This window comes from Rhinatrema bivittatum, chromosome 2 (genome assembly GCF_901001135.1).
Source record: "Rhinatrema bivittatum chromosome 2, aRhiBiv1.1, whole genome shotgun sequence".
NCBI lineage: Eukaryota > Metazoa > Chordata > Amphibia > Gymnophiona > Rhinatrematidae > Rhinatrema > Rhinatrema bivittatum.
In genome coordinates, this window is record NC_042616.1 from 379,916,755 (window position 1) to 379,943,868 (window position 27,114).

The following is a 27,114-nucleotide window of genomic DNA, read 5'->3' on the forward strand; positions in this document are numbered from 1 at the left end:
TTATGATATTAAATTGTATGCAAAGATATTGGCAAACCGAATGAATGCCATTTTGCCTAATCTAATATTGCATAACCAAGTAGGTTTTGTACCAGGGCGGACGGCCAGTAAACATATAACCCGACTGTGGACAGCCTTGGCTCATTGTAAATACACCCAGACACCGGCTTTGGCCATAGGATTTGACGCGGAGAAGGCTTTTGATAGGGTCTCGTGGCCCTACCTGTTTTCGGTTGCTACGGCGCTATGGCTCTGATGAGACCTTTATTCAGAGCATAGCCTTACTCTATCAACATCCTTGTTCTGCTATAGTGGCTAATGAGGGGGGGGGGGGGGTTCTCAGAGGACTTTGAACTGCAAAGGGGCACCCGACAGGGTTGCCCTTTATCTCCATTGCTATATATCCTTTCAATAGACCCTTTATTATGGCGGATTGCTGAGTCCAGGGATATTCAAGGCTTTACCAAGGGAGGGGAATCTTTTAAGGTAGCCGCTTTCGCAGACGACGTCTTAGTATTTTATTAGACCCGGTCCACTCCTTACGGCAGGTAATGGCATTACAGATCCAATTTGGCACATATTCAGGCCTTAAGATTAATAGGGATAAATCAGAGGCCTTGGATGTCAGTGGGACGTTGAAGGGGAAATGGCCAGGGGTTTTCCCCTTGAAATGGGTAGGGAAAGCAATGAGGTACTTAGGAGTACTCATTCCAGTAGATTGTTCCTCCCTGTATGAAAGTTATGTTATGCCATTGCTACAGAAAACCAAACAACGGTTTGAAAGAGTGGACCTCACTGCCTCTGTCGCTTCAATGGTAGAATTCAATTGTTTAAATGGTGGAACTGCCACACTTTTTGTACGTCTTGCAATGTTACCCATCCAGTTAAGCAGGGGCCACCTGTAGAATTAGAGAAGACCATGAGCAGATATTTATGGCAAAACAGATGGGCTAGACTACCCTTGGCGAAATTGCAATTACGTGGGGAAAGGGGGGAATGGGATGCCCAGATTTAGGACTATACAACCGTGCATGTGTATGAATGGCTAACCAATGAGAAAAAGATTTCCCCTCTGCGCTTTCTGCATGGCTGGAGTGCACCTTTCCAGATAGGGAACTTGCTACACGTGCCTCACTCTATACTCCCCGGCTTCATTCAAGCTAATCCCATAGTGTCTGTTTGCCGGTCTACATGGAAATGGCTGTGTCGCCGACTACAAATTTCCTGGACCATCTCTCCATACATGTCCATAGTGGGTCACCCCGGTTTACCCCTGGGGTGGATAGCTCAGTTTTCCTCACTTGGCTGCACAAGGGCTTTGCCACTTCCGGCAACTGGTACAGCAAGCGGGGGAGACAATGACAATGAAGTCTTTTGAGGACCTTCGAGGGGAATTCCATCTCCCTTATAAATCCTTTTTTGCTTACCTTCAAATCCGGCACTTTGTAGAAAAGGAAGTGTTACCACACTGGTCCTCTTTTACCTCAGGATGTGTGAAGAATTTTTTCACCCATCCACCAGGGACAGCACTTTCATGTGCGGTCATTGTTCAAGTGTTAATGGAGGGCAGGCAACTACCAGTATTTCCAAGCTTAGCTGAACGATGGTCCCAGGAATTAGGAACACTTATCACGCCCAATGTATTAGCTCAATGTTTTCAGGGCTGCAAGGAGATTTCGGACCATATGTTACATAGAGAGTCATTATTTAAATTTTACCACAGGATGTACAAACCCACGATATGGGCTTTTAAGTTAAAATCGTTGCCTCCTGACAAATGCACCAAATGTAATGAAGAGCCTGGTACTTTATCACATTTATTCTGGGAATGTGCAAGGATATCAAGCTTCTGTGGTGAATGTTCTATGCCTTGCTGCTAAGTGGATGCCAAATTGTAATCCCGCTTGATCCTTTGATTTGTTTGTTCATGCAGAGGGACTGTTTGCCTCAACATATCACAGATGAGCAATGGTTATTGCTACAAAAGGTTTCCCTGATAACCATAAAATCCATCCTGGAGCATTGGACTGTGATGGACATCCCAACTGCCACATATTGGAGAATTTGTTTCCATCACATGGCCACCTTTGAAATATTAACAGCAAACCGTACCTCTTCCAAGGCGTATGCACATTGTTGTGGTCTGGCGACCATACCTGACGTCGCTAAACATCAAAGCCAGGAACAATCTACTGGCATTGCGCTGATGGCCATATGGACAGAATCTCTGTTGACACTCAACAACTTAACTTGTACCTGCGTACAGCCTTGATCTGGGGGGACAGGGGGAGGGGGGGGGGGGGACCAGTTGTCTTTTGTTCTTTTGTTTTTGTGTTTGCAAAGTTGAATATGTAGTGTGTTGTGTTTGTCATTACTATCACTATGTGTGCAATTCTCTTTATACACACAGAAAAGGATAAATAAAGGATTTAAAAAAAAAAAAAAAAAAAAAAAAAAGGTTTGGACTAGTTCCTGGAGGAAAAGCCCATAAAACCATTATTAAGGTAGCATTGCAGAAATATACAGATTATCCCTAGAATAAGTAGCATAGACTCTACCTCTTGGGATCCTACTAGGTACTTATATAACCTGGATTGGCTACTGTTGGAAAAAGGATACTGGGCGTGATGGATCTTTGGTCTGACTCGGTAAAGAAATCTTAAATTCTTATGAATAAAATATGGGTGCAATACCAGTAAACCATCGCCAGATTGCAAAAATCACTGTTAACTGAACAGATTATATTTGATCAATGGGAATGTTTTAGATAGAATTGTTATTAGCTATGATTCCTTTCAGAGCGTAGGAAGGGTATCCTCTATGGGAGTGGTTCAAGAGGATATATATGCTCGAATCTAAAGAGATTCTGGGAGATAGGAGGAGACCCCACCATGGATTAGGTATGGGAAGGAGTTGCCAACCAGGGTTGGAAGGCCCAGGGACCTTCCTGGTTTTGGACTGGGCCCTGCAGGGGTTTTCCCCTTAAGGGAAAAGGCCAAGGCCAAAGTGTTATCTTCTTCACAAGGGACTGCCTGGGAACCTGGACTGGATTTTCCCACAGAGAAGGGACCAGGAGGTGGAGAAGAAGCAGTAGCTTATAAGCAGCAGTATATCAAGGATACTGGAGAAGTCCATGAATGTAGCCGGGGATCAGAAGTATATGACCAGGGAGAAGGTAGTACTCCTGTTTAGCCCATGTGTGAGAACTGGTCTTATGCTTAGATCCAAGATGATATGGAGGATTGTGAAGTACCCCAATAAAGGTAGGATAGGATATAGTTTGTACTGTATTTGGGGAGCTGGTAGAACTGTGAGAATCATATTTCTAAGTATGTTTGCAGGAGAAGTAAGGTAAAATGGTGGAAGGAGCTGGAAAACATCTTAAAGTTTATTACAACCTATTATGATATGGAGATTGGTGCCTGAAAACACAGGGAACAGATCAAAAACAAAACCCCATACTGGGCAGTTGGGCATCACAAGAGAGTGTGAGTGAAGTTCATAACCAAAGTTACACATAAAAGTCAAAGAAATTTAATATAGGTCTTAAATCAGTCAGCTGGAGATCGCATGACTGGCACTGAAATTGGAAATGCTGTCTTTGACGTTTATGTGTAGCTTTGGTTTTCCAATGTAAACCCCTCCCAAAGAAGTCAGTGGGTGAAACATGACCATGTTGGGGGTCTGGATTCTGATTTATTTTGCTAGATATTTGAAATTGTTACTTTGAGAATTCTGAAACATTGCAGTGTTAACAGTGCTTTATGGAAGTGGGGTACATGGTAGGGAAAGGGGGTTTTCGAGGATACTGGGACACTTTTATGGATTTAGGGGAGGGTAAGGAAAGGAGCAGGCCATTGTCATGGTTTCCCTTCATTTTTTTCTCTTTTGGGGGCAGAGATGCCTCAGAAAGCAATAGGGGTGTGCGGGATGGATGGAGGTCTCCAAAGACCCCTGTAGTAGTTTTAGGATAATTGGAGGTAAGTGATTTTAGCACCTTGGCCCTTTAATTTTCCAACGAGACTATTGAAGACTTGTATTAGTGTCCTGATGCTCCCTCAGGAAAATATCTACACCTCCCTCAAACATGCTATAATATAGGGTTGATTTTTTTTTCTAACTCAGTCATGTTATTTTATTTATTTAGGATTGCCTATGCATAAGCTGATTTATATGTATTAGGAAATTGTATGCATGCAAATGCATGCAAAGCAGTTTATTTATATAAGGGGAGGAAATCTTCAGGAATATAGTGCAACATTGTACGATAGTACTGCGATATGGCAACAGTGCACAAAAAACAGCATTTAGGAAAAGTCTGCTTATTGAGTAAGAGTTCAACATATTGCATCAACAGTTCTATCAATCAACAAAATAATTATCTGTACCGTCAAATAATATACTTCAATAGAAAGGAAAGTTCCAAGGCACCCTATCACCCTTCTGTTAAACCCTCCTACAAATATTCAGAAATGGGTAATCATTCCAGCTTCAAAGAATAACAATTAAACTGTGCAGTCTAGGAGACAGTGATACCAGGAATGGGCACCAAATATCTAAAAACCTCTTCCGTTTCTTACTAGGTTTTTGTTGAACAGAGAGCTTTTCCATAGGCAAAAGTTGATGCTCTTGGATGCACCATTGTTCTAAGATTGGGGATCTTCACTTATTCACCACACCAAGATACATCTTTTAGTTATACAGCAGGCCTTCCTAACGAATATCAACAAATGGTTGTTCGACATATCATAGTCATCAAAAAGAAACAGCATTTAACATGCATTACATGTTGTTTAACTTACGATATCCCAATTATGGCCTTAGTAAATCTAGGCCATAGTTTTCCAAACTACCTCATAAATCCCAGACTTGATTACCATGCAATCCTTTATTTTGGAATATTACTAAGGGAGAGATTATTAAGCTGTGATAGTTTATCACAGGAGGGAAAAATAACGTGGGTGAGTGATTTTTTATATGCAGCCAAAAAAAGAACAAATAACACCACAGTAAGGGTACTTACCTCATGATGGAGGCCAACCTCGGCCAGGGGTGCCATCACTTAAAGGGCCAGCAGCCCGAATAATAGCTTCCTCTAAAGAAGAAAATTACCACGGGGATTGACAGTGATCCACGCCTGCCCCCCCCCCCCACTGCCTACAGAGGTAGGGCACTGCCCCCCATAAAAAAAAAACCAAAAAAACTTATGACATGGTGCCAAGGTCTGATCCCTGGACCTTGCCTCTGTCACGTGAAAGAGGCAAGGTCGGCCCAGACAACCACAGTACTATCATTGAGGCTGGGGATGGGGGACACTATATACCAGAGATTTTATAATATTTGGAAGTGGAGGAAGGGGGCTAACCTTTATCAAGGGTCTTTTAGTTTTGAAAGGGGAGGGGGGGGAGGGAATGGACCATCGCTGTGTGTCTGGCATAAGTTTATTTTCATTTCAGGATGGGGGCCAGTGCCATCTCAGTAGGGATCAGTCTGAAATCGCAATCATGATGTTTTGTGGCCTGGGGTGAGGGTATCAGGCACTTGGCTCTTTAATTTTCCTGTGGGAGCTTTGGGGACCCATGTTAGTGGCCTGAAGCTCCCTCAGGAAAATAAACTACACTTCCCTCAAACACAATGCTAATTTTATTAACATTGTCTTGCCTATACATAAGCTGCTTTGTATGTAGTAGGCAATTTATGCATGCAAATGCATGCAAAGCAGTTTATTTCCATATGGGGAAGAAATCTTCTGCTATATCATGCAATAGTGCTGCAATATGGCGATATCACACAACATCCTTACATGCTGTTTAACTCACAATATCAGCATATTGAGTCTTTGCCTTTTTCCACTGTATGTACAGTTATATGAATCATATTCAACAATACTGAGCAGTGTATTATGAATTTTTCTGACAATGAATCTGACTAGTTCATAAACAAGTGATGTCATAAACCAATCAAGCAACATGTGTGTTTTCTGAGCATCATACCCACATAGAACTTTTTGTAGATTGCAAAATGGTCAATATTATAACACATCCCTGAAACACATCTTTTTAAACTCAGTTATTACTTCTCCAGAGAAGTTCAAACATACCTTGAGCTTTTTGACACTGATGCATGGATCATTAGAGAAACTCTCTGTATCTGCAATTTGGATATTTGCATTTTCTAGTTCACCGGTCAGATCATTTCTCACCTGTCAGAAAAAGAGAGATATGGGAAATTGATTAACTGGTAACCATTCAGAACAAAAAAAAATGGCCTACATTGTATTACCATTATATACTACATAGTCACACATTCACAGTTTTCTTCCATCTATCTAAAATCTAATCTAAACATTTTCTAGTACTCATTTGATCTCTACTTATGTAGACAATACATAAATTATCATCATTTCTACCAATAAACTGATAATAGTCTGTAGCATATGGCATGTAATAGGGATGCCTAATTTTCACATACCTTGTTTCACTACCCAACAACCTGTCAAAAACAGCATAACCAATTAATTAATGTAAATTACCAACTTTATGCAGGCTTTCACCTATGAAAACACAGCTTGTTCACTCAATCTTTGGCATGAGACCGGTAGATTCTAGCATTTTACAATAGTAAATGACAAAATTAAAAAAGCTCCACTTTAATATCATGTATACCAGCAAATTAACTACCTTTTTAAAATACCCTCATACCAGTTAAAATACTGAACTGTTCACATAGTTAATTTACCTTTGGATTGTCAGGGCTGCTGCTTAACGTGTCACAGACAGATCAGAAGAACCATGTATAACTGTCCTTTATAAAAGTGAATCCTAAATAATTATTTGTAAGGAAAGAATTGTGGTAATGAAATGTAATTAAAAATAATCAGCTGTTTAATTCTATGCTAGCTGGGGCTACATTGTGAATGATTACCACAGTTAAAATGTCTATAGATTTCAAAATATAATGCTTGAGTTTTACTTATAACTATGTTCTCTCAAAATACAATACCTTCTCTTGCCATAGCTTGAAAATTAGATTATGTATGCTTTTTATTTTTTTGTTAAACAAGGAAATTTTACTTTCATGAGAGGAATTTCAATATAAGGTACCACAAGCTTTAACTGGTAAGTTTTCATCTAATTGCATAGTTCAGTGTTTCTCAATCAGTGTGCCAAGGCATAAAGGTACGCCTTCAGCCCTGATCAGATGAGCCACTGAAAAATCATGACTGCTTGATGCTCTGATCCAGACCAGCTCCCAAGTTCTCTCAGCAACAACAGATACCAGTGGTGGCTCTTAAATGTGCAAGCATTCCTTTCTGAGAACATGGTTAGTCATACATGCCTCTCCTACATGCTTGAACCCTTGAGTATTCGGAATTAATGGGCAGCATGCAGTATGGAAAGCTGGGTCCCACATTGTGGAGCACAAGTATTGCACACAGCACCTCCTCCTCCTCAGAGTCATTCCATGTTCTGTCATGTTCTGTCATCCCCCTCACCTCACCCCTCCTCTTCTACTTTCTCTGCCATACTCTCTGCCCCCCCCCCCCCCGCAATGTCTCCATGTATCATCATCATTAAGACACCTTAATCTCAAGTTAAAATTCGGTTACACGCCACACTGTGTATACTATAACTGTCACATGCTATATTGTATATATTGTATATATAGTATCTTCTAACAGGCACCCTAGCCCAGTTCTTATTCTGAACTTTGCAACATCCTATCCTTAATTTATAATGTTATTTTTGTTCTATGTTTACTCATTAAGGTTTAATGTTACAATGTAAAAATAGTAAGACACCCCTGTCATACTATTACAACTGTTATAATGTGAACCGATGTGATGTACTCCAACGAATGTCGATATATAAAAGCAAATAAATAAATAAATAAATAAATAAATAAATATCCCTAAAGCTGAGTGTAATGGGAGTGTGCGCACTGAGCACTGGCTGTGGTTCACTCTGAATGCTGGGAGGCAGCAGCAATAGAGGTGTTCTGCGAGAGCCACTTGTAGTAGCCAAGGTAACCAACTGAGCTGCCTTTCGCCACCACACCATCTCCTTCATTTCCATGCACTTGTACATAGGGAGCTGGTCCATGGTGATGAGTTCATGAGCGTCTTCGCCCCTTTCTCCCCCTTTGTTTTTAAAATTTGAGTGAGAGACTGAATGGGGCATTCACTGCTTTCATAGCTCCTCTTTTTATAATAGAGTCCTCTCCATGTCTGCACTCCATGGAGGATGGTGTGTTTGCACAACATTTTTGTTTGTGTAGGTGTGCCTTGTGCTTGAAAAGTTTGAGAAACCTAGCATAGTTGTTTGAAATGAATAAGATATTTGTCTGTCATGTTTAAATCATAGACATGGGGTCATGATATGTAGGTGAGGAAGGGAGTCTCAGAGAAAATAGTTCTTTCCATAGAGGGTGTTCAATACCTGGAGTAGCCTATCAGGGGACAAGATGGAGGAAAATACTGTGACAGAATTTAAGTGTGTTTCAAATACATAGAAACGGTAATTAGAACAAGGTTTGCAAATAAAGTCTTAATACCATGTTCACTAATGTACTAATAGTCTTGTTTAAGATGTGAAAAATAAGTTACTTTTGCATATGTGCACTTTTTATGCCATAACGTAATTTCCACTAAAACTAAATGTAAAATATATTCAAATGACTGGAAATGTATTTAAACAAAGGGCCCAATATCGAGTTGCTATCTGGCTGCCTAAATTATCCAGATAATCTTGGCTGAGAGTATTAAGCAGCATGGCTGTGTTGCTAAATATATTCAGCAATCTTAAAGTTAACCAGAGGACTTTATTCAGCTAACTTTAGAACATCCAAATAGCTGCCTTATACTTATTGGGCTAACTTACTGGAGATTCAGCAAGCTGTGGTAGTGCTCTAACATATGTTAAACAGTGCATATCGCATCAGAGCACTATCGTGGTGAAATCGTGATATACGTGTTATTGCATCTCCTCACCAAGGTTCCCTTCCTTATTACAATGATCTGCTTTGCATGCATGAATAATGCAAATGCATGCAAAGAAGGTCATCAGTCAATCAGATGCAAATAATTTATCATGGCTGACCAAAAGGTGATCAGCCAAGATTAAAACAACTACACCTATATCAAAAGCGGGTAAATGTGAGGTGGGAGCCTTGAGACCCTAATGAGAGTTCTGAAGTTCCCGTCTCACATTTAAAGTGCCGCCTGAAAAAAAAAAAGAGGCAAAAAGGGGGGTTGAGCAAGGGTCAACCCAGGGTTTGCCACTCAAGGCAGCACAACTCCCAAAGTGGAAAAAAATAGTTACAATGTAGCTATACAATGACAGTCTCCCCCCCCCCCAACACACACACATAGTTGTAGGAATAAGCACCCACTGGTCACCCTCCCCCCCCCCCCCCCCCCCACATTCATAGGATTATGCAGCTCCCCTCGGCCCCTTCCCCCAAATAGTAGAAAAAATAGTGATACAGCCTCTCCACCCTGGCTCCCATCTGAGAGCCCTGCCCCCCCCCCCCTTCCCATACCCACCCACCCCTCTCCTGCATCTCCTGGAACCTTTAAAGTAGCTGCTCCAGCCTTGGGGCTGGGGGTGAATACTACCTGATCCAGTCCAAGATGAGGCCAACCTCACCTAGCCCCAGCCATATCACTGGGGTAAGGCCCAGGGATCCCATCTGCAATTAAATTTTGTGGCTTAATGAATCTAAGCCAGTTAACATTGAATACCAGCATTTATCCAGCTAAGTTAGCCAGACAAGTAGCTCCACCCTGGAACGCTTCTGCCTCACCCCTCACTTAGCTGGCTAACTTTTTAGCTGAATAAAAAGACAGCCAGGTAAGTGCCAGCCGTTGACTGTAGCCAGTTATTCAAACAGCAATATTTAGCCAGCTAAGTCTAAACTTAGCTTACTAAATGGCACTGAATATTGGGCCCAGTGTTTTTACAATGCTCAACATTTCAAAGCTATTGAAAAGGACTCATGTGGACACATTAGTCTAACTTTCATAGTGGGTAAAACTAAGAAAATGATACTAAATACAAAAACAGTGCAGCACTGAGTGAGTTGTGGCCTCCACCTTGATTTGAGGAAAACTCCCAAAGAAACAACTTCAGGAAAGAACAATAAGCTACAAAGCACAAAATTCCAAAGCAAAGAAAAGTACTAGTTGGACTATATCTCCCAGAAGAATCTAAGAAGGAATAGACGAATGGGGTTCTGAAGGTATAGTCTCAGAGTCGGGAGGGTATTTCCTCACAAGTGACAGGGAAGTATATAATGAGGGCACTAGGAAGGCAGTATATAGAAAGAACTTCCCGATGGAGGATAGCTAATGACCCTTATTGGAGGAGCAGTGTAGTGCGATATCTCTTGTTTACCAATGATGCACCAATATGAATTATAAAAGCCATGTACAAGCCAAATTCTGACAGGCCTCAGACACTGTTACAGCAAGAGAAGAAATTTTACCCAGGTGAACTTTAAACTGCATTGCATCAGTTGAAGCAAGAGGCCTTGTCTTAATACAGTAAAAGATGCGCCGTTTGTCAGTTCCTGTGCAAATAAGAAACCAGACAGAGAGAGACAATATGACTTAAGATCCTAAGCAAGTGTCGGGGACAAGCAAGCATGTAGAGAGCAGAAGGTTATGAAGACCCCACCCTCTGTAAGGGGCAGCCTGAGACAATGCAAATACTGACAAAGCTTGGCATACAGAAGTGCAGTTCTCAACCCTGAGTAATGGGGAGGGGGGGAAAAAAGACCTGCAATGAGGCAAGAGACCTTCTACTCTCCATGAGGTTATGCATCAGCTTATGCATATTTATCAGCTAGGGAGTATAAGATAGGAGGGCAAAGAAGAGGAAGGAGAAAAAGAAAAGGAGGAAGAAAAGAGAAAAAAATAAGAACAGACCCCCTGGGAGAGCGACTCTAAAACCAGTGAGGCAAGCAACGGACCCCCTGAAGTAAGAAGGTGTAAACCCTTAATGCATACCCTGGGAGAAAACCCAGAGAATGAGAACCTGCGCTGAGTTGTCCCTGGAAGTGAAAGGAGGGTCCGAGGCTGATCAGATCTCCCTGGTATGGAGAAGGGAGAAGACTAGGTGCAGCCAGGTGATCGGAGAGAGAAGAAAACCCTGGCTCGGGTGTGGGGAGTGACTCCGAGTTATAGACGAGGAAGTCACTCTCCACAGCCAGCACAGCCTGCCCGCTCTGCCAGCACCAAGCCTCTCCCCTGTACACCTTCCCCAGTTCTCCAGCCGGAACTTGCTTCAGAGGTTGGAATCAGGGGCAAGTAAGTTAACCACAAGTATTAATATCATAAGCAGGCTAAAATTTATGGCATGTTTTGTTACCACCCATGATGCAGAACTTTCTTTAGGAAAAACTGGTGCTTAGTGGCCAGGATGTTAGGGATAGGAATTATTATTTTCTAAATGCTATGTCCTGCCAAATCTGATAAATAAAAGTATGTTTCTGAGGAGAAAACACGTTGTCTTTTCCCTGACTTAGGATCACAAGTAAGGTGGGAGGGCAGCTGGCAGTGTCTTGAAACGGACAGGTCCCTGCACCCCTAAACCTGCCTACAGTAGCAGAAAGGAGAGTTAGGAAAAGACCCAGAGGAAATGGAGATGGAAGAAGCAGGTGAACCAACCACCCTGGAAATAGAAACCAACGGAGGTTAGTTTTACTTGTCAAAGAACTGTATTTATTTTGCAAGTGTTTTCGCTTAACCCGAGAGGCAGCAGGCCTAGATAATTTTTTTTTTCACCAAGACAAGTGCTTATTATATTTTAGTGCTTCTGTTGAGAATCAGAAGATTACAGGGTACCCAAACCAAGCAAACAGTGAGAAATTCGAAGAGAGGGCAACTTCAAGCTCGGCTACTGCAAAGAGTAACTAGCAGGAGATAAACCGTTTATATTTGAGTTCTTTCATCTTCCCAGAAGGAGGAATATGTTAATAACCCTGAAACAAATAGCTTACAGAATACCAGACATTATGGATCTAAAAAAGGAAGATTTTTTTAGCCAAACTTGAATTCTTTAATAAAATGAAACACAAGTAGAGGATCAGAGCACTACAGTGAAAGCTGTCCATCTAGATTTCAGTAAGCTTTTAAACACTGTTTAACACAGAAGATTGGTAAACAAAGTTGATTGCATGGGAGTAAGAAAAAAAAAAATTGCACAAGTAATTTGTTGAGTGACAGAATGCAGAAAATGGTGGTCAATGGAGTCCACTCTGGGGATGTAAAGGTGATCAATGGGGAATCCTTGGACTCTCTACTATGACTGGCTCTTTTTATTATCTTTATTTGCAACACTGCAGATGGACTTGAGGAACAAATATGCATATAATACAAAAATCAGAGAGTAGACACACCAAAAAGAATGAAAAAATTAAAGAGGACTTGAACAAACTGGAGGAGTGGTGAAGAGTTTGGAAAATTAGCTTCAGTGCTAAAAATGTAAATCATGCATTTGGGACACATTCACTAGATAATTATCTTTTAGAAGAACAACCATTAAGGGCTGAATAACATAGTCTGGGTAAAACAAATAAGCATGGGTGTAGCTTGCTTATTGTGGCGGTTACTACCCTACTACCCCTAACTAATCAAGCTTGATATTTCACTTGGATGCAGCTCCATCACTGCTCTCTACATTAATGGTGGGGGTGGAAGGGAAATAGAACCAAAGAGCTAAGAGAAACAGATAAGTATGAGAAAAAAATGTGTGAAGCTTGCTGGGCAGACTGGATGGGCCATTTGGTCTTCTTCTGCCGTCGTTTCTATGACATATAATAATCACTTTAACTGGATATCTAAATAAGAGAGGGATCTAGGAGTAATCACTTTAGATGACACGAAGTATGCTTAGTTGCGAAGTATACATGTCATCAGGACAAAGAAGGTAATAATGTGTTTGTATAGGTCATTAGTGAAATCCCACCTTGAGTTGTAAGTTTAGTTTTGGAAGTAAATTCACTTCTGATATAAGTATAGCCCCCAGGATCCTGATTAGTAACTGAATGTAATGGGAAGCCTTCTCTTCCTGCCCTTTGAATCCATGTTCAACAGTATTCTTGAAAATTATCCAAGAAGATATTAGCTCCCAGTTAACTGAGACTGTCAACATTTCACTATCCATAGAAACAGAAATATGGCAGAAAGAGACCATAGGGCCCATCTAGTCTGCCCATCCATCCAATTTACTGTATGTAGCTCTTACAATTCCCATCACTCCCTCAGAGATCCCCTGTATTTATCCCATGCTTTCTTGAATTCAGATGTTTTCGTCTCCACCACCTCCACTGGGAGGCCATTCCATGCATATATTACTCTGTAAAGAAATATTCATAAGATTACTTCTGTTTGTATTCCCTTCCACCCTCACCCCATTACCCCATGTTCTAGAACCTCCTTTCTGTTGAAAGAAGCTAGCCTCCTGAGTATGGAAACATTTGAGATATTTAAATGTCTCTCATATTTCCCCTCTCTCGCCTTTCCGCTGGGGTATATATGTTTTTGAAGGTGTGGTCTCCAGAATTATACACAGAATTTCAAATGAGGTCATACAAGGGACCTATACAGGGGGAACATCATCTGCTATTTCTCTCCCTATGTAGCTTTTGCCATTTTATCCACCTGTGTGGTCACCTTAAGATCATTAGATACAATCACCCCCAGATCCCACTCTTCTTTTGTGCTTAGAATTTCACCTCCAATACTGTACTTTTCCTTTGGGATTATGCAGCCTAAATGCATTACTCTGCATTTTGTTAGCATTAACATTTAGTTACCAGTCTCTAGACCATACCTAGAGCATTGCTAGATCCGTCCTCATGTTTTCCACACCTTCCTGGCTGACTACCCTGCTGCAGATTTTCATATCACTGGCAAAAAGATAAACCTTTCCTGACAATCCTTCCCCTATGTTGAAAAGAACCAGTACCAGAACTGATCCCTGAGGCAACCACTAACATCCCCTTCCTCAGAGTAAACACCATTTACCATTACCCTTTGTCGCCTCCCACTCAGCTAGTTTCTAACCTAGTCTGTCACATTAGATTCAATATCAAGGGCGCTAAATGTGTCTCCTCTGTGAATCCATGACAAAGGCCTTACTGAAATCCAAGTACACTACATCTAGTGCTCTCCTTTGCTCCAATTCTCTGGTCATCCAATCAAAGAAATTGATCAAATTCATCTGACAAGATTTACCTCTAGTAAAACAATGCTGCCTCAGATCATGCAATCCACTGGATTCCAAAAACTGCACTATCCTCTGTTTTAGCAGTAATTCCATTAATTTGCTTACCATAGAAGTCAGACTAACTGGCCTATAATTCCAAGCCTCCTCACTTACACTTTTATGGATAGGAACCACATCTGCCCCTCTACAGTCCTCCAGAACTATCTTTAGGCATTTTGCCTGCTTCTCTGGAATGGAGGCTGACCCCTCCATTCTTGGAAATTACTGACTGATTTCATCCCTTTGTTTTCTTTCAAAGGTTATCAAATCTATAGTGTTAAATCAACTGATTTCTTAAATGATCATTCTATCATTGATAAGTATCAATTTGGATTCCGAAAATACTTTTGCAAAAACTCTTCTCTCAAGTTTCAACACTATCATGCAGGGTTTTAATAGGAAATAAAGTATATCATGGTGCTGCTCTTTCAGCAGCTTTTGATACCCTAAATCATCAAATTATCCTCTCCCACATGCAAGAAATTGGGATTGCTGGAATTGTGCTGAAGTGGTTCTTATCATATTTAACAGATAAGTCTCAAGTTATGGTTGCCTCCACCATTTCCAGATGGCACATCATCAATTTTGGCATTCCCTGGGATCAGTCCTTTCCGCAACCGTTTTCAATTATTTACTTATCTCTGCTCTATAAAATATTAGCAAGACTCAAAGTGAATTACAAAAACTAAACTGACGATAATCATATTTTCTTATTATTTAGTCCACTTGATCAGATACATTTGTTAGTTTCTATTTGTTTAAAAGTGGTTGAATACTTGCTTTTACATAAGAACATGGCCTTTAACATTGGCAAAACTGAAGTTAATTTAAGCAGGTTTCCTTTATATGATGTTGCTTCAGGTTTTAACTTCGAGGGCAATAAATTACAAATTTCAAATCATGTGTGGAACCTTGGGTTTATTTTGGAGTCTAACCTGCCTTATGTATAATCCGATAAGATCAGTAATAAAAAAAAAAGGTGTTTTTTAAATTATGCATTCTTATGAGATTAAGACCACTGTTAGACCCCAAGATTTTCATGCTGTCATTCAAAGCCTTATCTTTTCAGGTACTGACTACTGTAAAGCCCTTTATATCAGCCTTTCAGTAAATTCATTAAGAGCTTTACAGATAGTACAGAATGCCATGGCTTGGCTACTGACATGAACAAAGATGTACAATCTCATCATACCAGTTGTGCTTTCTTCATTTGGCTCCCCTATCCACTGAAGAATCCAGTTTAAAATTTGCCACCATTAATGTGTAAACTTCTGAATAATTGTTTCAGTACTATGGTTAAATTAAAACCTTGAGTATTTTACATATCTACATATTCATTATGATCTGCACAACACAATTTGCTTGAGATGTCTTCTTCTTGGCTGGCTCACTTGGATGAGACACGATTGAGTTTTTTCCATTATCAGCCCCATTTATTGGAACACATTACTCGACTACTTGCGATCTATATCAATGAAGGCATTTAGAAAACTTTAAAAACAGGCCTTGAACCAGATACTTAGAGCGTCAATAAAGGGAGTGACTCTCAATTTAAATTTACCCGGACGCAGCACGGCAGGGCAGAGCAGGCGAATCGGTGCAGGGCCTGCGCGATCGGCGCCGGAGACCCGCCGGGGTAAGGCCCGATTTATTTCACTTACCCATGGCCGCCTCCGACCCCGACCACGAGGCAGCCCCTGCCGTCTTCCCTGAGCCGCAGATGCTGACGACATCCTCCGGACCTTCCTCCGCCTCCGAGGGGAACGCTGAACATGCACAGCCAATCAGGGGACAGCCCTGATTAGACTTTAAATTTAAATTGAGAGTCACCCAGGCACCGCGTGCCTAGCGTCGCGTGCCTAAGGAGCACAACAAAGGAGCCTGCTCCTTTGTGCGCTCCTAGTGCACTCCTTTGTGCACTCCCTTTATGTTCTACAACCTCGTATTGTGACTCAATCGTCATAGACGTCCCCACAGACCCCCCCCACTTCCCTAACATCCGACCTACCCTACCCCACCCACCCTCACTCAACTCATGAAATCTTCTATGCAACCCGCTACTAACAAACCTTCCCCACATCATTAAACAATCACGCAGCAATCAAGCAGGCTCTCGCTCACAACAAAAACACACGCAATGGATCTAATCCAATGCATTCCCAAACTACCCCACCACTACAACAAGCACCCCCCTCCCAAATACAATCCCGCCACCAGATGTCTCACCAAAATCCACACTAACCCTAAAATATCCTTTAATTACCTCTCACACTCATCACTCTCCTCCTCATTAATGCTCAGCCTATCTCCAAAAAAATCCCAATCATTCATGACCTGCTCTCAGACCACCAACCAGACATTTTCTTTATAACTGAATCATGGCTCAAACACACTGACACAGTCCTACTCAATCAACTGCCAAAGAAACACATACAACATATTCTCCATACCTAGAAGCAAAAGAAAGGGAGGTGGACTACTATTCCTAGCCCACAAAAACTTAAATTCTCCTCCTTCCCCCTAAACTTACCTCCTCCATTCAAGACCAACCTATTTAAATCGAAACATCTACAAATACTTCTCCTCTACCCTCCACCTGGCTGCCTACAGCACAACCTTTCCCCCCTGGTCGAAGCCATCACAACACACATCAACCTACAAGAACCAGCCATCATACTAGGAGACTTTAATCTCCACATTGACACCCACCCACCATCTCCCGCCTGCGAACTGCTCCTATCCACCATGACTGCCCTCGGATTCCTCCCAAATCATTACACCCCCACTCAGAAATCTGGGCACACCGTTGATTTAATCTTCATTAACAATAAAATATCTGCAACTGAACCACCCACCACAACCCCAACTCCTTGGTCCGACCACTTCCTCATTCAAGCCAAGCTTCACCATCAATCGACCACAGCGAAAACAGACTCCTGCTTCATTGAATACACCAAACCTTGCTCCAGTGAAGACCTAGCAGAACTGCTCCTGGAAGCACTAAAAACAATTAACCTACATGATGCCAACTCAGCTACAAACTCCTGGATCTCCATCAACGCTGACATAGCCAACACATTATGCCCCACAATAAAAAAGGAAATCAGACCATCTACTAAACTAAATGCTCCTTGGTACACCCCTGAACTGAAAACATCCAAACGAACACTGAGACAAACCGAAAAACAATGGAGACGAACACCTACACCAAACCTGAAAGACAAATACAGAACACTACTACACAAATATACAGCTGACCTCAACACAGCAAAACGACCATTTCTACCACATCTAGAATTCATGAATACCAATTAAACCCGGAGGACCCTCTTCTCATACGTCAAAGAACTCACCAACCCGATCCAGAATGACACAACGCCAAACTCCCAACAACATCTCTCAGTGACAAACTAGCTCAATTTTTCAAGGACAAAGTCGACAACAATCATTGCCAAGATTCCCCATCCCACAACTGACCGCAACTAACATCCCTCCACCACAATCCCACATGGACCCAATTCGCACCTGTTGCATCTACAGAAATTGAACCTATCATCAAAAAAAACCAACCAGCTTCCCACCCCCGTAGACTTCCATCCCCATCAAAACCCTAAAGCTCATCAAAGAGATTATTGCCAAACCTATAACCCAAATCGATCAACCTATCTCTCGAGCAAGGAATCTTCCCAGACAATCTCAAAATGCCATCATCAAACCAATCATCAAAAAACCACAACTCGACAAATCTGATTCCTGCAAACTACAGACCAGTCCTCCAACCTCCCATTCCTAGCAAAAATCGAGAAACTGTCAACATCAACTCACAGACCACCTTGACGCCCACAATTTTTCTCCACCCAACACAGCATGGCTTCAGAAAATTCTACAGCACAGAAACGCTCCTCCTCTCTCTCACTGACACCATCCTCAGAGGTTGTGACAGTGGCAAAACATTCCTTCTGATCCTCCTCGATATATCAGCCGCCTTTGACACCATCAACCACAGAACACTCCTCACCAGGCTTAAAGAAATCGGTCTGCAAGACACTACACTCAATTGGTTCAAATCATACCTCACCAACAGATTCCTTCATTGTCAAGAACAAATTCATCTTGAATCCTCCCAAGTGCCCCTCACCCATGGCGTCCCTCAAGGTTCTTCACTATCCTCGACCCTCTTCAATATCTATCTCCTCCCACTATGCAAATACCTCTCAGATGCCAATCTCACCTACTTTGTTTATGCAGACGACATTCAAATTCTTCTCCCCATAACCAAATCCATTGAACTCACCATGGAAAGATGGAACAAACTCAGTTCAAAGCTATCACAACTGCTATCCCAACTATCACTCTGTCTCAACCAAGCCAAAACAGAAATCATTCACATCCAAGACGACCGTCCCTCTTCCCCCCTCAAGAGCACCCCCTCAAACAACCCAGGAAGCTCAAACAACACGGGGATGCCAAACTTATCAAGAACCTCACTCTCACCATCCACAAAAAACCTAGGAGTCACCATCGACAGCCAACTCAACTTTAACGACACATCTCCAATACAATCAAAGATGGATTTTTTCAAACTCCAAACACTTAAAAAACTCAAACCTCTCCTCCAACCGCATGATTTCCGAACAGTACTGCAATCAATTATTTTCTCAAAACTCGACTACTGCAACAACCTCCTCCTTGGACTCCCAGAAATCCAAATCAAGCCCCTCCAAGTCCTACAAATGCCGCCGCCAGAATCATCACCAACCACAGAAAATCCTCCCACAATCACACCCACTCTCAAAGACCTCCACTGGCTGCCCATCACACAAGAATCCAGTATAAAACCCTCACACTTATACACAAAAAAATAAACAACAACAAAATGGTCTGGCTAAACAACAACCATCCAACCATATATCACACAAAGAACTCTCAGACCTCCAACTCAGGTCTCCTCTCCATCCCAAATCTCAAAAATGCTCACCTCAATGCAACACGGCAAACGAGCCATTACAATAGCTGGCCCTACCCTGGGGAACTCCTCCCCACACATCTCAGAAACGAACCCTCACCTCAAGTCTTTAAAAAACAGCTCAAAACAACTTGTTCTTCTTGAAGCCCTTCCCTCCTGAACCCCAACAACCTAAATACAGTGTCTTGAAATCTCCCCGCTTGACTATACCCTGCACTAACACACAACCCCCCTTCCCCCCTTCACCACCGCTCCCCCCACCTTCCCTCCCTCTCCCCCTCCCTGTACTCCCACTTCCCTATCCCCCATTCTACTCGTAACCAAGTCATTTTGTACATATTGTATATAGGCTATTTGCCATTTCTCTATACTCACTCTTAATTATATTCAGCTGTTGCAATGTTTTCTTATATTAAATGTTAATTAATTGTTATCTGTTACAATGTAAAATAGGGCAGTTCTCGCCCTATTCAACCTGTTATCTGGAAACCGATGTGATATCTCGATCGAATGTCGGTATACAAAATAAATAAATAAATAAATCAAGCATCAATGAATAATTATTTAAACATAGATGTCTCATTGCAGTACATGTAGTATTTTTCTTTTGTTGAAATGCAGATGGCATTTGTTGTATTTGTGTGGTTATTTACTGTTTCATTTTTTGTTTTTATTATGCATGTTGCTTTGTACCCCACTATGAACATCATTAAGAGGATGGCAGCAGTTTAGACCTGTGGTGTACCAAGGGTCTCCGGTGCTGGGGATCAATGCATTTGTGTGCCTCTCCAGTGTTCCCACCCCCACCCAATCCTTATTATACTAATGCTTAAGGTCACAAAAAATCAATGGCATCTAGTCAGGAGAATGGGGGGGGGGGGGGGGAGCAAGCCAAAATGACATTTCCTCATATCACACCTATCTCCATAACATGGCCCCCTGCTTTAAAATTGGATATAAAAAAAGTCTCAGTAAGAAAGTCTCAAGTGTCTTCTTCGTAATTTTTAAAAAGCTAGTTAGTTTCACTCTTCTAGTAAAACTACTATTAAAATTATTTGATAGCCTCATTCAGTTAATTCTATATGGCTATGAGAATAAAGTCTGAAATGTATAAAGGGACGAACAAAATGTCAATATAAATCCTGCACCTCCGGTCTATAACAGACAGTGCACATCCACAGAACTTCCCGCAACAATGGAGCTTGGATGTTTCCCTTACAGCTCATCATGCAAACAAATATTTTCAAATTCTGGGGTCACCTCACAATAATAGCAGCACAAACTTCATCCACTGCCAGACATTTTGAACTAACACAAAACCCCGTAAAAAAGAATCAAAATCTATACAGCAAACCTATCATAATAGTAGTAACACCTAGGATTCAAACAAGAACCCTATCATGAAAAGCACAGGTAAATATTACACTGGGTCCCATAATACAATACACCACCAACTGGGGAAAATGAAACAAATCTGATTGCTATAGATCCCTATAGAGACACTGCATGCTACCGTAGCAGAATCTCTCACCTAGGTCATATGTTCAGAGCAGATAGACAGACCCTCACTAAATACAGAATACAGCATCATGAAATAGAAAAAGCAATATGCAGACAAAAACTGAAATCGAATACCAAAAAGCCAGTCTCTGTATACCCTCATACATAATGCACTCTCATAGTGGGCTCCCTCACAGACACACAGGCCGTTAATTTTCTACTAAGGCTATCGCAGGCTGTGCTAACAGCGCAAGCCTGTGATAGCTGCGAGGTAGCGCACGCCTGCCGCTACCTAAATCAGGCGGAAGTCGGCCCTGGAAGAGGAGGAGTCGGGGGCATCACCGAGGCCGACTCTGCGAAGACGGCGCCACCAGCGAAAAGGTAAGGGCCTTTTCGCGTCCCTATTTGCGCCAACTAAAGACACCTTCTATGGTGCACTATTGGGTGTGCAAACCGCAGCGATCACACTGCAGCGATTTGCGGGTCGCTGCCGGCTAGCGCAGGATGCCCCCCCCCCCCCCAGGTCAACCCCACCGCCCCCCCATTTAGCGCAACTTTTCTAAAAGTATCGCAGGTCTGCGATACTTTAGAAAATGAGGCCAACAGACACCCAATGCAGGCACAACATTCATTTTCACACAGACAGACAGACCCCAAAGCAGGCACCCATTCATTCTCACACATGCACACACACACACACACACATCCCATCAGGCATGCACCCATTCATTCTCACACATGCACACCCCCCCCCCCCCCATCAGGCATGCACCCATTCATTCTAGGCGCACACACACACACACACACACACACCCCCCAGGCAGGCATCCATTCTCACACAGTCAGACCCCAGGCAAGCACCCACATTCATTCAAACACACACACACACACTCACCCAGACTCCCATAGACACATGCACACACATGCACACACTAAAGTCAGAACCCCCTCTTTCTTTTGCCAGCAACCTTGGAGCCTCTCTCGTTCCTCTGCTGCTGCCGTCACTGCTGCCATGTCGTTATTGGTGTCGCTGCTACTGGCAGTTAAAGCTCGTTCTGCCTGCCTCCTCAGTGCAGGCCCCCGCAGTATTCAAATTTCTTGGGACTAGGTAGTTACTCCATGCTGATCTCGTGCATCCCAAGATCAGCATAGAGGAAGTCCTACTCTTGCGAGTTTTAATATCATGGGCCGGAACCAAAGTTCCTTCCAATGGATTGAGTTGCAGTGTTTGGTTTCATTAGCCTGTGAGCACTACCTTCTTTGATGCAAAACGCCTATCAATTTTATGCTCACAGCAACCCAATCCTTAGAGTAAACATTGGTAGCAGCATGCACACAAATCACACACACACTACATATTCACCCTCATACTTCTCCTCACACATACATGCTCATTCTCACCAACACACACACATACACTCAATAGAACATAAGAACATGCCATACAAGTGTCCATCAAGACCAGCATCCTGCTCCAACAGTAGCCAATCCAGGCCATAAGAACCTGGCAAGTACCCAAAAACTAAGTCTATCCCATGTTACTGTTGCTAGTAACAGCAATAGCTATTTTCTAAGTCAACTTAATTAATAGCAGGTAATGGACTTCTCCTCCATGAACTTATCCAATTCTTTTTTAAACCCAGCTACACTTACTGCACTAACCACATCCCCTGACAACAAATTCCAGAGTTTAATTGTGTGTTGATGTGAAAAGAACTTTCTCCGATTAGTTTTAAATGTGCCACATGCTAACTTCATTCAGTGCCCCCTAGGCCTTCTATTATCCAAAAGAGTAAATAACAGATTCACATTTACCCGTTCTAGACCTCTCATGATTTTAAACACCTCTATCATATCCCCCCTAAGCCGTCTCTTCTCCAAGCTGAACAGTCCTAACCTCTTTAGTCTTTCCTCATAGGGGAGCTGTTCCATCCCCTTTATCATGTTGGTCGCCCTTCTCTGTACCTTCTCCATCGCAACTATATTTTTTTTTAGATGCGACGACCAGAATTGTGCACAGTATTCAAGGTGCGGTCTCGCCATGGAGCGATACAAAGGCAATATGACATTTTCCATTTTATTCACCATTCCCTTTCTAATAATTCCCAACATTATGTTTGCTTTTTTGACTGCCGCAGCACACTGAACTGATGATTTCAATGTGTTATCCACTATGATGCCTAGATCTCTTTCTTGGGTGGTAGCTCCTAATATGAAACCTAACATTGTGTAACTAAAGCATGGGTTATTTTTCCCTATATGCAGCACTTAACCACACTAAAGTTAATCTGCCATTTGGATGCCCAATTTTCCAGTCTCACAAGGGCTTCCTGCAATTTATCACAATCCGCTTGTGATTTAACTACTCTGATTAATTTTGTATTATCTGCAAATCTGATTACCTCACTCATCATATTCCTTTCCAGATCATTTATAAATATATTGAAAAGCACGAGTCCCAATACAGATCCCTGAGGCACTCCACTACCCATTCCCCTCCATTGAGAAAATTGACCATTTAATCCTACTCTGTTTCCTGTCTTTTAGCCAGTTTGTAATCCACAAAAGGACATCACCACCTATCCCATGACTTTTTACTTTTTCTAAAAGCCTCTCATGAAGAACTTTGTCAAATGCCTTCTGAAAATCCAAATACACTACATCTACATGTTTATTAACTCCTTCAAAAAAGTGAAGCAGATTTGTGAGGCAAGCCTTGGGTAAAGCCATGCTGACTTTGTTCCATTAAACCATGTCTTTCTATATATGTTCTGTGATTTTGATATTTAGAACACATTCCAGAGAGGGTCCAAGATGGCCGAATGGTAAGACGCACGAGAGCATCTCTCCTTAATCTTACCTTTTTTACATGCCTCACTCGGGCCGCAAGAAGAGGGCGAGGGAGCGCCTTACCCTGGAGACCTCCTCGTCCCAAGTGGTCTTTGGTCCTATGGATGCCCACCTGCATCGGGGAGCAGAGGCTCCGGTTGTGAGCTCGCTGGCCGTCGAACGGAGTGAAGAAGAGTCCGGAGACGGCCCTGAGCATTTGATGTCATCATCACCAGAGGATAGACAGCTGCCACTGAATCCCGCGCTGAAACACGCTGGTCAACTGCGGGAGGAACCGGAGGCACTGGAGATGAATGCCGTGCGAGTTTCCTCTCCAGCCCGTGTTGATGAGGAGAAACTGTTTTCAGCGTTGCACCCTCTAGAATGGGACGGAGGAGAAGATATACCTGAAGCTGAACTGCAGCCACAGGGAGGGGAGACATCGGAGCAAGCTTCTGGAGGACTGAGGATTTTTGGACAAATTTCTGAGCTGGTAAGGTCTCAATTTTTTTGTTGTAAAAAATTTGGGAAGCTATTAAAGAACCCAATAGAATATCTCTCTACAAATTCCACAAATTGATAAAAAAGTGGAAAAATTGTAAGGCCGAGTGACCACAAATTGAAAAGGAACAAGATTGGGAATCAAAAAAATTGCCAAGCCTTGAGGTTAATGTTGAAAGTGTAAAAAACGTACAACATGAAATGCTGAAAGAGAACCAAATTTTATAATAAAAATATGAAAATCTACATAACCAAACTAGACCAAGAAACCTTCAATGTATAAATTTCCCCAAGTTGCCATAAAGCACAAAAAAAAGAGAGCTGGAGGAGATAAATGATGGAGACTTTAAAATCCCAGAAGAAACAGTACCTATCACATCAAAAGTTTATTATTGTTGTGTCCGTCATTGCTCAACGCCCTCACTCTGCCCTCTTTACCTCTGTGGCGACTCCCTCCGGGTCTGATGGACGGTTAGCTGCCGCGGCGTCTTCTTGCTGTCTCCCTCTGGCGTCCCCAGACCGGCACAACGCTACAGATCCACCATGTTGCCTGATGTATGTAGGGCACATGCACGCGCTCCGGATTGATGTTACCGGCAAGGGCATGAACCTCGGGGGCGTCCCCCCTGGGATGATGTCATCGCTTCCAATATAAAAGGTCTCAGTATTCGCTAACGAATCGAGTTAGCAAGGGGATTGCTTCGGCTTTTCTCCCAAGCTACTCTGCCTCCTCGGACTTACTACTGGGTACCCGCTCCTCAGGGGCTCGCTCTCTTTTCTTTTATTTCGGATTTGCAGGATAGGAACCGGTACTCAATCCTCGAGGGCCCATGTTCCTGAACACTCTGAAGATTCTCTACTGCCTGGAAGCTATCGCAGACACAGACATTTGTGAGTTACCATCGCTCTTTTTAGAGCTTTCCCTGGAACCAGGTACTCACTCCTCAAGGGCATGACCCTTTCCAGCTACTGAGTTCCTCAAGACCTATGTGAGTTTTGTCATCCAGTTCTGTCTATGAACACAGCATACCCTGACTACTCACTATCTATAGTTTCTCTACAGCTCAGCAACCCTGGGATCGCTGTTCCAGTATCTGAGGGACTTCAGCCCTGCCGGGCATATCAGCTCACTACTGCTACCTCTGGTGGTTCTACTAACCTGTCTAATAAAAGAACTATCTGTGTCTGTCTCCATACCCAAACCTAGCTGGTGGTCCCTCTCAGGATATCCTCCTGGGGGCACAGTCATCTGCCATCGGTCCAAGAATCCACCTATCTACATTCCTCTACAGCTGAGTGTCCTCTCCAAGCACTCCTCTAATAACAGATTGTTACTCTTTCCCCAGCAGGAGTCTTCAGCAACAGATTCATAACAGATTGCTAACTCCACACTGTTGGCTGAGGATTCTTTTATGGTTAATCTCCGCTCCAAGATCACTGACTACTTCTGGACTAATGCGACACCAGATATATCCTCTTCGACTCTTTGGGAGGCTTTCAAGGCTACAATCAAGGGTGAAATTATTGGATATACTATTCATGCCTACCGTATACAAGCTGCCGCCACCTCAAAACTGTGAGACACAGTCTCCGCCTTGGAGCAAAAGCATATCGTCTCCCTGTCTTCATCATCACTTTCTGATTTGCTGAAAGCACGATACCAGTATAATCTACAGCTGAGTTCTCAGGTTAAGCTTGGCATGTTTTGAACTAAAGCCTATTATTATGCTGAAAACAATAAATGTGGAAGACTACTTGCCAATTACTTAAAAAAGAAATCAGAGAAGAAGCGTATTGCTACAATTATGTCATCCACAAATCAACCCTTAACCTCTGATACTGACATTCTTCAATTTTTCCGGGATTTTTACGATAATTTATATCAAGCTGAATCTGATGTGCCTCCGGAAGAGATTGATCAATTTCTTTCTTCAATATCGCACCAGACCTTGACTCCTTCTCAATCTGCTGTCTTAGATGCCCCGATTACGAAGAATGAGATAGAAGTGGCCATTGGATCCCTTTCCAGTGGAAAAGCCCCTGGCCCCGATAGTTTCACCACTGACTTTTTCCAAGCTTTCCAAAAGAACCTTGTTCCACATTTACATGCTCTCCCATGGTGATACTAATACTTCTTTCTCTGATGCCTGCATTGTGGTGCTTCCAAAGCCAGGGAGGGATGATAAGCTAGTGTCTAATTACAGGCCGATTTCCCTACTAAACACAGATTACAAAATCTTTTCCAAAATATTGGCTACCAGACTTTCCATTTCTCTAAGCTCTCTCATATTTCCAGACCAGTCTGGTTTCATTAAGAATCATTTAATAGCTAACACCCGACTGTTCTTACATGTACAAAATATGCTTCCACTCTCACTTCTCCTGCTGTGGCCATCTCTCTAGATGCCAAGAAGGCATTTGATAGGGTGGAATGGCCTTTTCTCCTCTCCACCCTTTAATGGTTTGGTATTGGCCCCCATTTTCTTTTATGGGTTAAGTTCTTATACCACACCCCGTCTGCCTATCTATACATAAATAACAGAATATCCCCTCATTTCCATCTACATAGAGGAACAAGGCAAGGGTGCCCTCTCACCCTCTTTTTGTTTAACCTGGCTTTGGAACCATTGCTATTAGCTATTAGGCAATTACCTGCTATCGAAGCCATTACTATTGGGGTGGAATCCTACAAATTATCCGCATATGCTGATGATGTGTTACTGTTTCTTCTCAACCCGGAATCCTCTCTTTCCTCTCTCTTTCACTTGATTTCTAAATATTCGAGGGTCTCTGGTTACAAAGTCAACTGGCATAAAACTGAGATGTTGCCTCTTAACACCCTGGTTCTCTAGCAGATTTATCCCATTTCCAGTTCCAAAAGGTAGTCAAGGGTCTCAAATACTTGGGAGTTCATTTTTATGCAGATTTTTTCACTACAATTAGCAATTGTGAATCCCAAATCCTACAACAGTTACAGGACTCTTCTTTATGCTGGTCTCCTTTACATCGCTCATGGTGGGGATGCTTAGACACAATCAAGATGGTATT

General features: G+C 42.4%; 1 protein-coding gene across 1 annotated transcript in view; it reads right to left on the reverse strand.

The window, feature by feature from the left end:
- Nucleotides 1–27,114, reverse strand: part of GABBR2 (gamma-aminobutyric acid type B receptor subunit 2) — a 2,655,237-nt gene that overhangs the window by 1,258,121 nt on the left and 1,370,002 nt on the right. Inside the window, 1 exon segment of the mRNA XM_029587103.1 lies at nt 6,101–6,202. Coding sequence (XP_029442963.1) covers nt 6,101–6,202 — 102 coding nt within the window.